At 32.5% G+C, this 12,539-nt stretch overlaps 1 protein-coding gene across 1 annotated transcript in view; it reads left to right on the top strand.

The window, feature by feature from the left end:
* Window positions 1–1,142: 1,142 nt before the first annotated feature.
* Window positions 1,143–12,539, top strand: part of LOC146529673 (uncharacterized) — a 57,782-nt gene continuing 46,385 nt past the window's right edge. Inside the window, exon 1 of the mRNA XM_085201420.1 lies at window positions 1,143–1,302. Coding sequence (XP_085057546.1) covers window positions 1,273–1,302 — 30 coding nt within the window. The 5' untranslated portion in view covers window positions 1,143–1,272. The remainder of the gene's footprint in view (window positions 1,303–12,539) is intronic.

Here is a 12,539-nt window from a genome sequence, read left to right as displayed (position 1 = left end):
GCATTCAATCAAAGAAAATTTTGAGCTTTATAATAAAGTATAGTAGTACAGAACCGAGGAAAACCATTTACGTGTTAGTTACAAACATTGTATTGAATAAAATTTGAACCTACCTCTATCGTTTGCAGTCAGACACGTTACTGCGTCACTTTGAATTATTTATTTAAAAATAATTATATATGCTATTAAAACATGTAAACATATTTTACAGAAGTAGAAAAAAATAAAGGGAAATACATATTTCACGTATTCATAAATTTGCTAAGCTGTAGCATATCAAGGTAAAGGGGAAGAATTAAAAATAGATGAATATTTGTTTAAATTTTTCGAAACTATTCGTAAAAGTAACATAAAAAAATGGTTATACGGTTTTTTATACTAAATAAAATATATTTTTTTCACGTTTCCTCACAAAACATAAAGAAAAGAGTTAGAACGTTACATTTATTATTAGAATTATTGATTGAACTTATCACAAAGTGCTTAGAGAGACGCCTCTCGTAATAAATAGGCAATAAAAATTAAAAGTGGCATATATGATCATACACAGTCCAGTATAAATGATAATTGTTTGACGCTTGCGAATCTAGCTACCGCTTTGTTCGCCCGACACCGTGTCTGATATTTCCTCTGAGCTCTGCATTATCGATTGTATTTGTGAATAAAACCATTTTAAACAAACCCCTAGTACCTAGGAAAGAGGCCCCGGTAGACATAATAATATACGACAAAGGGGGACGCGGGAAGGTCAGGTTACGCTGGGTACTCTAATAGCATACACGCACACGACCCACACAGGGGTAGGTACCGCGCAGGCGCCCTAGCTCACCCCACCCATCTACTTGTTCCAAAGCCGGCAAAATTCTTTTACACCCCCGAGGTGACGTCCCAAGCGCAACAACTTCTACGTATTTCTTCGTTTCAACAAAAATATATCCATGATAATGTACCATCTCATGTGTCCGTGTAATGTTCAGCTTTAATTGTCGCTTAGTGTTTTTTCTATAATAGGACTAAATTTTGTGAATAAAATTTTACATTCATAAGGAAAATGGCGGATCCGTCGCGTTCATCCGCTTAATTTTAAATATCTTGGACAGGATTCTGAATTATTGGTATAGCGTGAGTTTGCAAGGACACGGTGAAAATCGATATTTCGTCCGCGATGGCAACCTGCCTGTAGGTGGTTAGAGGCGGTCTGAGGAGGGTACGAGGAGCTGGTCTGCTGTTGATGTCAGCGAAGAAAAGAGTAGCCTAGCGTCCTCCGACGACATGACTACTGAAACGGCGACGCCGAACCAGGTATGTCACTTTTGCCGCAGAGATACTTTTCAAGGACAATTGTCTTTAGTTTCTCTTATATAATAAGAATATTGCAAAGTTTTAATTTTAATGGAACGTAACTATAAATATGAAATTTAAGAGCTTTAGTAAAGAAAGTGTTTTTTTTTTTGTGGTTTTTAGAGTTCCTTTGTCATTGTACCATAGACACGTCAGATGAATTGCTAATAATTTTTGTTTGACTGTTCAAAATTTTGCTACTAGAACTAGACATTATTTGGATAAAATTACAAAAATGTTCAATTAAAAAAAAACTGATATATACTTATCTATTGTCTTTTATAAATTTTCAAGTTCTAAAAATAACTAAACCGATTTTAACTACTTTGAAAAACGAAAGCAATAATAAAAATGTAATATATGAAATAATCCTAATAAAGCACGATATATTGAATTTTCTTATGTTTTATTACATATAGGAAGGTCAAGCCAAATTAACTAAACAAAGAACTATTTTGATAGTTGGATCTCATCATGATAAGTTCCTCAAAGGGAAATTCTATCAATAATTGAGTTTATCCGAGTATTGGATCTGTCGCCGGCAGCTAATCTAATTATTTACTCGTAGTTACACTAACTTCGCTATCTATTGGCAGTTTGATACGAGAATAACGATTTGCGATTCTATTTTTAATCTTTACTATTTTTTTAAATTGTCTTTAATTAAAAAAATGTTTAATATATTTAGGATTTTTCTGTGTACATATATAGAAATAGATAAATAGAGATGAAGCGCGGCGTTCAGTTCCGCCACTTTCTTTTTATAATAAAAAAAAAACATTAAAAATGTGAAGAAAAAATTGTTATAATTTGATTTTCTTATTTATAAAATTTATATTTAACCCTTCTCATCCTAGTAGTAGTCCTCAATACTTCCCTTTCAATTGTCCTTGACTTTGTTATTTCCTGTAGGGCTTCCCTCAGCTCCCAGTACGTCATAGGCTAATACGGGTTCAGTCTAGATTTATAATTGAGTTAAATATTATAGATTAACATTGCTACAAATATTATTTTTTTGCATTTTGAAAGCAGTATTTTTTCTCTGTGAAATATATGCATATTTTTTTTAAATTTTAATTATTTATATTTTTTCGGTTATAGGTTCAATTACCACTTGTGAGAATGAAATCTTTAATATTTTCGTTTGACTCTAGTAAGGAAGCAAAGAGCAGCGTTGAGTTGAATTTTGAGAATCTTGAGAATTCGGCGGAAAGTGAGATAAGACAATTCCATTGCCTTAATGGGAACAGTGTCTTAACACTGACTTCACAAGTTCCATCTGAATAGTTTGATCACTTAGAATGTTGTACCTAACTTTTACTATTTCCATTAAGGCACTTGGGGGCGAACCAGGTATTAGTTAGTAGAAGGGACTTGATTCAAATTTCCTTTGCCTTACTTTGCTATATTTGGGAAAAAGCGTGAAGATAAAAGAAGAAACACAACTATGTGTGGAAATAGAATCCACTAACCCCGCGAACAGTTATAATAAATTGAAGATTGAACCAAACTGGCGAATAAATTAATAAATATAAATATTTCAACATTATTTTTCTGTTTCTTTTATTTGCTATAAATTACATTTAGCCTTGTCAACAGTGCTCTAATTTCTCATGAGGATTCCCAAAGCACTTCAAGGTTTCATAGCGAGTATTTTGTGTTATAATAATTTATTTGTTTATGCCTTTGTTGAGGTAGAATCTTTTAGTAAAGCATAATTTTGTAGCCCTTAGGGACCTTTAGGACCTGTTTGTGATTTTCATAAAACTTTAATATAGATTCAAAATTTGAAATTAGATATAACTTGTAACCTTAACCGTAAAACAATATACTGAGACTCATTTCTAAAATTAAAATATTAAGATTTTATAGTCGTTTATAGTTAACTAAAAAAAGATGAAGATATCCTTTTGTTTTAAAAATATTTTAATAAGTATAGTTTACTTTTAAACGAAGCAGAAATGTTATAATTTTTTAATACTAGATTTAAGTTAGTATTAAAGTTATATCACTAAGTCATGCTTTAGTTATTATTATTTAAATTTTTGATATTATCTAATAAAGCAGAAGAGTTTGTTTCTTTGAACGAATTCGAAAAGCTACTAGTTCAAATTGAAAAAACAAAACAAAAAAAAACTGTAGTGTTGGATAGTTCATTTATACATCGAAAGGCTATATATATAATAGACTGAAATCCGATGGCCCCCAGACCTATGCCATTTTAGCAAGGACATCCAGAGGGGAATTGTAATCTGTCCCCCGCCTCTAGCTCATATATATTGGCCTGCAGAGTCGAGCGTAAGACCTATATGCTCAATAGGGTAGAAGTGGTCAATGAGTGTAATAACTTGAAAATCCGGTCACGAGCTCCTAGTGATAGTAAAACCAGTGCTCATCTCTCTACATCCTCAGCCAAACATGTCGATGTTGCACGATTTATTAAGGGTCATCTAGTAGGTGGCGATTCGCTACCAACTATTTAATTTGAGACGTTTAAAACGCGGACGACCGTTAATCTCTTTCTTAATATTAATCAAAAATTAAATAATAAAAAAATAATAATAGTCCAGTTCTCAATCTCTCTAAACTGTATTCTATCTACAGCCTAATTTTAGTTTTTCATATTTTCCATAGCTTCGACGGACGATCCGGTGACCATCCCTGGGTAATTACCGTTACTCAGACATGGAATCCGACTTCTACATCACTGTAACTCATTATTATGTTCTTTAAGAGGCTTTTTAATATTCGACCCGTCCTGACCTCCAACGCAAGATTTAAAAGACCAGGACCCTTAGAACCAGAGATCCTTGAGGAAAGAACATAAAAGATGATGATGATGATGAAACATAATAGATGATAGTCTTAAGTATCTATATATATAAAATCGAAAGGTCACTCACTCATCACGAAATCTCAGAAACTACAAGTGCTAGGAAACTGAAATTTTGCATAGGAGTTACTTATAGGACGTAGGTGCACGCTAAGACGGGAATTTGCAATATTTGACTCCTAAGGGGTTGTTTTTGGGGTTGAAAGTTTGTATGAAACTTCGTTATTGCAAATGCCAGGAGTCTCAAATTTTGCATGGACGTCACTCATGGAGACAGAAATTAATAATAACGTAGTTCACGCAGGCGAAGCCGCGAGCGAGCCGCTAGTCATAGTATATATACAAAAGTACATCCTCGTAACCTATTAAAATTGCAAAACCAAGACGACCTAATTACAAACAGTTTCATGTTATACAAATATAACGCCACGCCTCGCCCCATTAGCGTTCTAATTAAATAAAATAACTCAATTAAAATACGCCTTTCATATTTGTTTTGATGAAGTCATCGTCCGACGCTGTATAAGAAATTAATTTTTATTCTGTTAGACTGAATTAATTATAAATATCAATTTGTTTAAAAGTTTCTACAGATAAAATTATGATAAAAGACTGATAACTTTCTGGCTGTAGGTATAGGTTGTGGATTTGATTCCCACTATGGGAATGACTTATTTTTATTTTCTCGTTCTAGTAACAAGACAGAGCGGCGTTAAATTTCGCAACTCAACAAGCGCTATCTATAGTTATCTCTGCCTATCCTACTATTTGATACAGCCTACATCTAAAAATTATATAGACAGTTCTAGGGACAAACAACGACTAGCCCCAATCGTAAAAACAATCAAATGATGGTAATTAAGGAGAACATGAATCTTTGATTAATACGGCTTTTATGGCCCATAACCATAACTAATTTAGTACATCTAGAGCCTATTGTATTATTCATCAATCTCTTTTAATAGATTCAATAGTACAGAGGATAGATCGAGATATTTTTTTTATACGTTTTCTAAAAAAAAAATGTATGGCATAATTTCGTTTCGATATAAAAATAAAAATCAGACGCACATAAAATGTATCAAAATGTCTATTAACCGAGGGGTCAGTGTTGTTTTGTAGGGGTTGTTTCCCCTTATATAAAAGTGAGTCGGTTTTCGAAATAAGACATATATAAAACTATGAAAATAGTTATTTATATATTAGTTTTAATCAGAAAATAGGAAACAGATTTTTAATACTTAAATATTTTGAAAAGAAAATATTTGTATAAAAAAATGCTTATGGGTTCAATTCGCATTCGATAGAATTAATTGTTTTTATTTTTCTCGCTCTGATAACAAGACAACAAGAAAAGTATTTAAAGGAGTGTTTTACCACTTAGTTCCCTCTGCCTACCGTTTAAATATTCACCAACTGTCATGGTCGACATCGATTACATACGCTGACCCCGCTGTTGCGCAGTTGAACCGTATTTCGTATCAGTTTATATGTAACTTTGTACTTTAGATTTTAACAGGAATTGGTTAAACAAAAGTTCTTTGTTCTCTAAATTTACGATTTAAAAGCTAGAAGACATGTAAGGAAGTCACCCTAAAAAAATACTTTAACAGTATTAAATCAATCAAAGTCGTTCGTGTCTATACATATTTCAGAAAATGACATGAGTTTTACTATTCCTTTATTAATTCGAACGAACAGAGGTACGTTTAACAAGAATGTTTGGATGTAATATTTAGTTCGACCTTGGCCTTTCGCCTCCAGTAAAAACTTATCGAGCCAAGAAGTAGAGTATTACGATGTTTATAAATCACGTATGAAGGCACGGTATAGTCTGGCAAAAGTTGAAAGGTTTATACATAGTAAAGGGATACCAACAATATTTATATATATTGAAATTTTCATTATTATAATTATAAGTAATTATATATGACAAAAGATAATTTCATTCGTAATAAATTTTGCCAATTTACACGTTTTCTCCTTTTTTCTAAATATTAAATTTAGTGACGTGACTCTACTTGGCCCCTTATTGGGCACCTAAAGTAAGATATTCAAGGCAGAGTAGAGATGCTCAAAGTTACGTATAACAAATCTGAAAAATCCATAGTACTATTTAAAATATGCACAAACGTTCCGCCGAGTGAGGGCTGATGTTAAAAGCATGATACACACAGCCTAAGTGCACCACTGCCATCATGACTTCTAAAAGTAATTAATAATTTCTTTTTAAAATAAAATTAATAATTTAAGCAAAAGTTTTTAGTGATAAAGAATGGCGTTGAGTTCCGCCACTCAAAAAAAATAAAAGAGAAAAAGGAAAATAGTGTCTTAGCATACGGTTCCCTCTGCCTACCTAGTATAAAATAAAGCGAAGAAAAATATTTCAAAAAGAGACAAACTGATGAACGTTTAAGAATTGAATTCATATAGGTGTAAATAAAAATTGAATAAAATGCTCATAATAATATAAAAACTATTTTTCTGACTCTACCGGAAATGACGTTTGGGATTGACGTGACTCTATCGTGGAAGTAATAACGTCTCTTCCTCTCTTATCCCTCAGCTTTGTTCATTTTAAATTACATCCTAAGCTTAGTAAAGGGGTGCAATGACTTAGTTCCTGCTAGCCATTTATTCTAAAGACAAGTCAAAGGAAGTTGGAAACGTTCTATCTGTTTCTGATATATGTACCTATGTATTGTTTTACGCAGCGCAGGCGTTAAGTTTCGCCACTCAACACGTAATGCAGGTGGCATTACTATAACTTTTAGACATTATTGAATTATTTCAACAAGCAATTTTATAAAAATTAAGTTAAAACCTTCAATATTATAATAAATACTGTACTGTTTCTCTCCAATATATTAAAACATATAACAATAAACCAACAAAATTACGTAGAAAAATTAAAACCACATAAACTACTAATTAAAACAACAAATGAACTTTTGTATTGGAAATAAGTTCAAGCAATAAACTGGAATTCAAAATAAACGAGGTATTTTCCAAACACCCAATTCGAAAAAGTTGAAAAGCTTCTCATTACCAACACATTCAGTGCTTAATTACTCGCGAACTTTTATATCACTCGGTTGCAGCGACTAAAATTTTGTGAAAAACAAGCAAAGCTTATTTTACAGAAAAATACACTTTTTGACCGACTGCGGCGAAGCCCAAAAGAAGGGTTATGATTTTAGCAGTCACACATATGTATGTATATCAGTTCCTTTGTTCCGCAGTAACTGTTTAACCAGTAATCGAATCTTTATAATGTAACCGTCGCGTCGTTGAATTTGTCTTGACAGGGAACAGAATGAAGAAAAGAAGTAGAACAAGTTCTAGAGTAAACAAAAAAATTTACTGCTTCGCTATATCCCTCGGATAGGCACAGAGCAGCTAGTGTTAAGACATTCATATTGCCCGAAAAAAAAGCTCGGCTTTGTGATCCCCCATTCATCGCCCAATATGTTGAATTAATCCCTGGGTAACGGAGTGTCTAAACATTAGGTTCCCTCTGTCTATCCTGCTGCATGTGGGACACAGCATTAAGCTACAAAAATATCATAAAAATTCATATAGAAAAATTGGAGTTGGAATATCTGAGTTTAGTAAAAAGAAAGCCTATTCAGAGTCACCGACAGGTATTCATCTATTCAACGCTGAAACGTCTTGTCTGTCGTGCGACTTGTTCGTTGTTTGTTGTTCTTACAAACTCTCTATGTGGTTTTTATAAGTCAAGTGAAGAGAAATGAGCTTATTTTAGCGTAGGAGTTGAGTAAGCTTTTTTTGCTAGCGTAGATCCCGCTTTTTCCCTTTCCCGTAGGAATTTACTGAAATCCTTGTTTGTTAATTGCTATATTTATATAAATAAAACGTGAAATTTAAACCTCCATTAGTTCTATATTAGAAAACAAATACCGGTACAAAACCGGCTACGACTTAAAGTGAGAAATTATTTTCCTCTTGCATTAACCGCGTGCACAAGAAGGAAACACTTCATATTAGAGATCCTTCAGCTGAAGGGTTTGGTGAAAGCCTGTCTGAATTTCAGACATTTTCATTTACTATGATGTACAATGGCAAGTGATAAGTTTTGAGTTGAAATAGGTATGTGTTATTTTAAAAAATATTTTTTATTATTTTTTTTGTAGTTTTACTATATTAGGGGCAGTGGAGACCTAGAGTTAAGACACTACGTTTATCATTTTCCGCTGAATTCTGGAGGTATTCTGAGCGTTGAGATCCTGAGGCCTTAACTTTTTGTTAAGGCCATCGTGACGCAGAGCTAGTGCATCTGACTGGTAAATGTGACGGTTGTGGGTTCGATTACCACTGGGAAAAATGAATTATGTAATATTTTCTGATTGCCTCGTTTTGGTACAACACAGTGTCTGGAGATTTCGTTTTTAAGTCGAGAACAGAGTGTTTTAACATAAGATTCCATTTGCCTATCCTATTCTATGTAGAATACAATTTTATACAAAAAAAAAATTGTTGACATGTATGACTTGGTCTGGCTAGCAAAGTGTAATATGAAATTCATTAGAGTTTAACATATAATTTCTCTATACATATACAGAGGTTCCCTATATATGGACAATTTCCACTATTTTTTTATTGATAAAAGAAAATATTAATCAAAAAACTACTAAAAATAGTGCACGCAATTCTTACCCGTGGGATGCTTCTAACGCAGCGTTGCCTAAACAATGGACCGTCTGGCTGGCAGACCCTTTTGTGTGACGTAACTAGCTATCTTTTATGGTTTAATTTGGGCTTTTCCTTGTTTACACTTAAATTTAAGTATCTACGTATGTTTATTTTTTTAGCTTCACGCTGAATCCCACACGTCGAAGAGTAGGCAGAGGGAACCTGGTAATCTAATGCTAAATTAGCTTAGTTTATCTAAGTCTCCGTTAACATAATTCCCACAAATTTCTGGAGGCATTGCGTGTTGGGTGGTGGGACTCATGGCCGCACTTTGCCTCGTTACCAGAGCGAGGCAAATAAATAGGTATATTATATATTTCACTTCCTCGAGTGGAAATAGAACCCACAACCTGTCGCTGTACTAGGGCCGCCTGTGAAGTACGTTCTATGGCATTTGACACCAGCTGATGATAGTTCTAGACTATGATCTCACACTTACTTAGCGACATTTTATTAATAAAATTTTATTTCTAACTACAGTTAGAAAGTACGAAATAATACCACAATTCTTTGATACATTAAAATAAATGAAGCTAACAATAACCTAATACTAGTTTTCATAGTAAACTTCATGTTCAAGTTCATTCAAAAAGTATAATCACGAAGCACTAAGCTGTGAATATACATAACTATAGACATTATATGTACGTAGCAATGGCAGGTAGCTTTTATAAAGCTCGTCTGCCTCGCAGACACCCTTGTTTGGAGTAGCTATCTGTGGCTTTGATTCTTTAACATTGCAGTTGTATTTTCATTTAAAATTTGTATTTATATATTTTTTTTATTTTCACGCTATATCTCGCATATAGCAGGGTAGGCAGCGGGAAGTTGGGAACCTAGTGTTAAGGCACATCGTTCTCATTAATACACTCCATATATTTTACACTTACATATATTTTAGTTTGTAAGATTGATTTTAAAATAATTCTGCATGTGCACAGATTAATATTAATTGATACTTTGGGTCATGGCTGAACACGTAATTTTTGTAGGTTCGATTTCCACTCTTATATTTCAAATATGTATTTTCGTTTCGTGGTCTGATTAAACAGAGTATAGTAAGTTGTAAGAATAAGTAAGTAGTAAGAATATAATAAGTTTAGTAGAAAATTGGTCGCAACGTAAAGATTCGAGAAAATTATCATTAAAAACTCTAACTTAGGCGTTGCAATTTTGCATAATATTTTGTTTTGAGCAAGTAATGTTTGAGTATAAAAAAATTGTGAGTGAGTGAGTTACTAATTTAAAAAAAGACCTATTTATATTCTTTTATACTTCCAGTAAAAAATATAAATAAACCGAATTAAATTACTAAAATAAAGTGTAAAATAAACTGTCTAAACTATATTTTTGGCGAAATAGACGAGAATATCCACATGCGACAGCTATAAGTGCCTACCTAAACTCATCGATGATGTCAGAGGGGGTAGTCACCCCAAAATGGCCCCGTACTTTATTTATCTACATATCTGACAATGGGGAGAAATGAATCGCCTAATTTCATGTGACACTGCATTACGGATTTTTTGAAAGCGTTGTTGACATACAACTTTTATTTTTGTTTTTACTGAGTTTTACACTTCTATTACCTTAAAAGGGGTTGAAAACAGAATATTATATTAAAAATTATGTTTTTTTTAGTTTCTACCTAACTTACAGTCATTGTGATCAATTCAACGTAATGCTTTATATCACCAAATCTAAATAATAAAAAAATTAAAGTATAAGAAAATTCCCAAATCATCAATATTTTCGTTTGACCACATTGGGTCTTGAGTGGTGGAACTCAACGCCGAGCTTCTGCATAGGCAGAGAGCGCCTAAATAAAAATATAAAATAAAAAAAAAATAAAAAAGTATATAATATAACTAATTCTTCTTATTTATTACTATTACATACAAAAAACATACAAATCGAGACATATTTATTTTACAAACACAACTTTTTCATTTGCAATCACACTACGCTTACTCCCGGACTAGGGTGACTAACCCTAGAGGGGTTGAAATAATTGCTGGCGGTCTACCCTACGTCTTGCTCAGTGAACATGCATGGACTTAAGAACACGGTATACGCCTCAATAAACCGAGTTTAAGTATTAGTGCTAGTAATTAAAGAATTTATGCAGCATTAATTAAAGAGGTTTTGAAATTTTTAATATGCATTTCTTTAAAAAAATTGAAATGGTTGAATTTTTTAATTTTTGATGTATAGAGGAGCTATGCATTAAGTAGAATTTGGCATAACTCTACCAAAGAGAAAAAGAAAAGACACTCAGACTGACCGTTGTCAACTATCTAAATAAAATTAAAACAGACACATAAGGAAGCTCACGCAGTCCTCGTAAAATACTTTACACGAAGATTACAAATATTAATTAATCATAAAAAACACAAGTAAGAAGAAGAAATAAAAACACGTTAACAGAATTTTGTAGAGCATTAATTTAAAAAAAAACGTAATAAATTGTTACGAAATATTTTTAGACCAAATCAAACTACACAGAATCTGATATCTAAAAAGAGGTTTGAGAAGTAATGAACACTCTAATATATATTTTGAATACTTGCATTACTTTAAATACGTCACTTATAATACCTAAATAAATGAATATAGACACTGAATAGGGCCAATAAAATTTGCACATATTGCCTAATTTTCTGGGTTGAAATAAAACAAAAAATTGGAATAGAAGAAAAAGTCGGAAAAAAAATAAAATTAATATAAATAGAATACTTAAAATTTTGTCAATTACTGTATTCTACATTTACGCTGTTACAGATCGATAATCCAAATATGCATGACGTGATATTTACTGACCCTTTGTAATTTAGATTAATATTATAACGTAAAATGGAAAATGTTGTATTGACTTTGACACCCCAAAAGAGGGTGAAATAAAAGTAGGACATAAAGCCGATATGTCGGCGAGATTAGGGAAACAAATGATTTATTTATATTTATAAAATTAAAAGATAATACATTATTATCAATATTACAAAAAAAGACTATATTGAAAAGATGTCCATGTCACCAAAATAAAATCCTTATATGTATAAAATAGCAAATTAGATGTGGCGTAAGGTGTAAGCTCTGAATATATAATTTGATTATAGATTTATGCGTAAACATATTTTCCTTCCTCGTTCTGTCTGGTCTTGAGGTGAAGCGCGGCGTTGAGTCCCGCCATTCAACACGTCATGCCTCCAGAATTCGGCGGAAAGGGAAACGGAGTGTCTTAACAATAGGTGCCCTTTGCCTTCCCTGTTATATGGGGGATACAGCGTGAAGCTGATTTTCTTTTGTCCTGAAGTACATAAACCACGAATGTGTTGAGTTACCCTCCTTTTTCTAAATTTTTCTTTACGTTCCTCTTGCTATTGAGATCAAAAGCCTTGAGCATTTTAATCACATATAGAAATACCTGTGAATGAATGTTTGTCTGACTTGTGCTATATAGCATACCATTTAAGGAAGCTGACGTTAATACAATTAAATATTTGAGAAAATTTACTAGAAGAATAAAGTAGTTTACATGTATGTAATCTATACTATCTATCTATACTAATATAATAAAGCGGAAGAGTTTGTTTGTTTGTTTGTTTGTTTGTTTGTTTGAACGCTAAGATCTCTGGATCTACTGGATCGATTT

This window comes from Heliconius melpomene, chromosome 18 (assembly GCF_056956725.1).
Source record: "Heliconius melpomene rosina isolate 202511_hmr_F chromosome 18, ASM5695672v1, whole genome shotgun sequence".
Lineage (NCBI taxonomy): Eukaryota > Metazoa > Arthropoda > Insecta > Lepidoptera > Nymphalidae > Heliconius > Heliconius melpomene.
The sequence above is the reverse complement of the archived record's forward strand: the minus strand, read 5'-3'. Positions and strand labels throughout refer to the sequence as shown.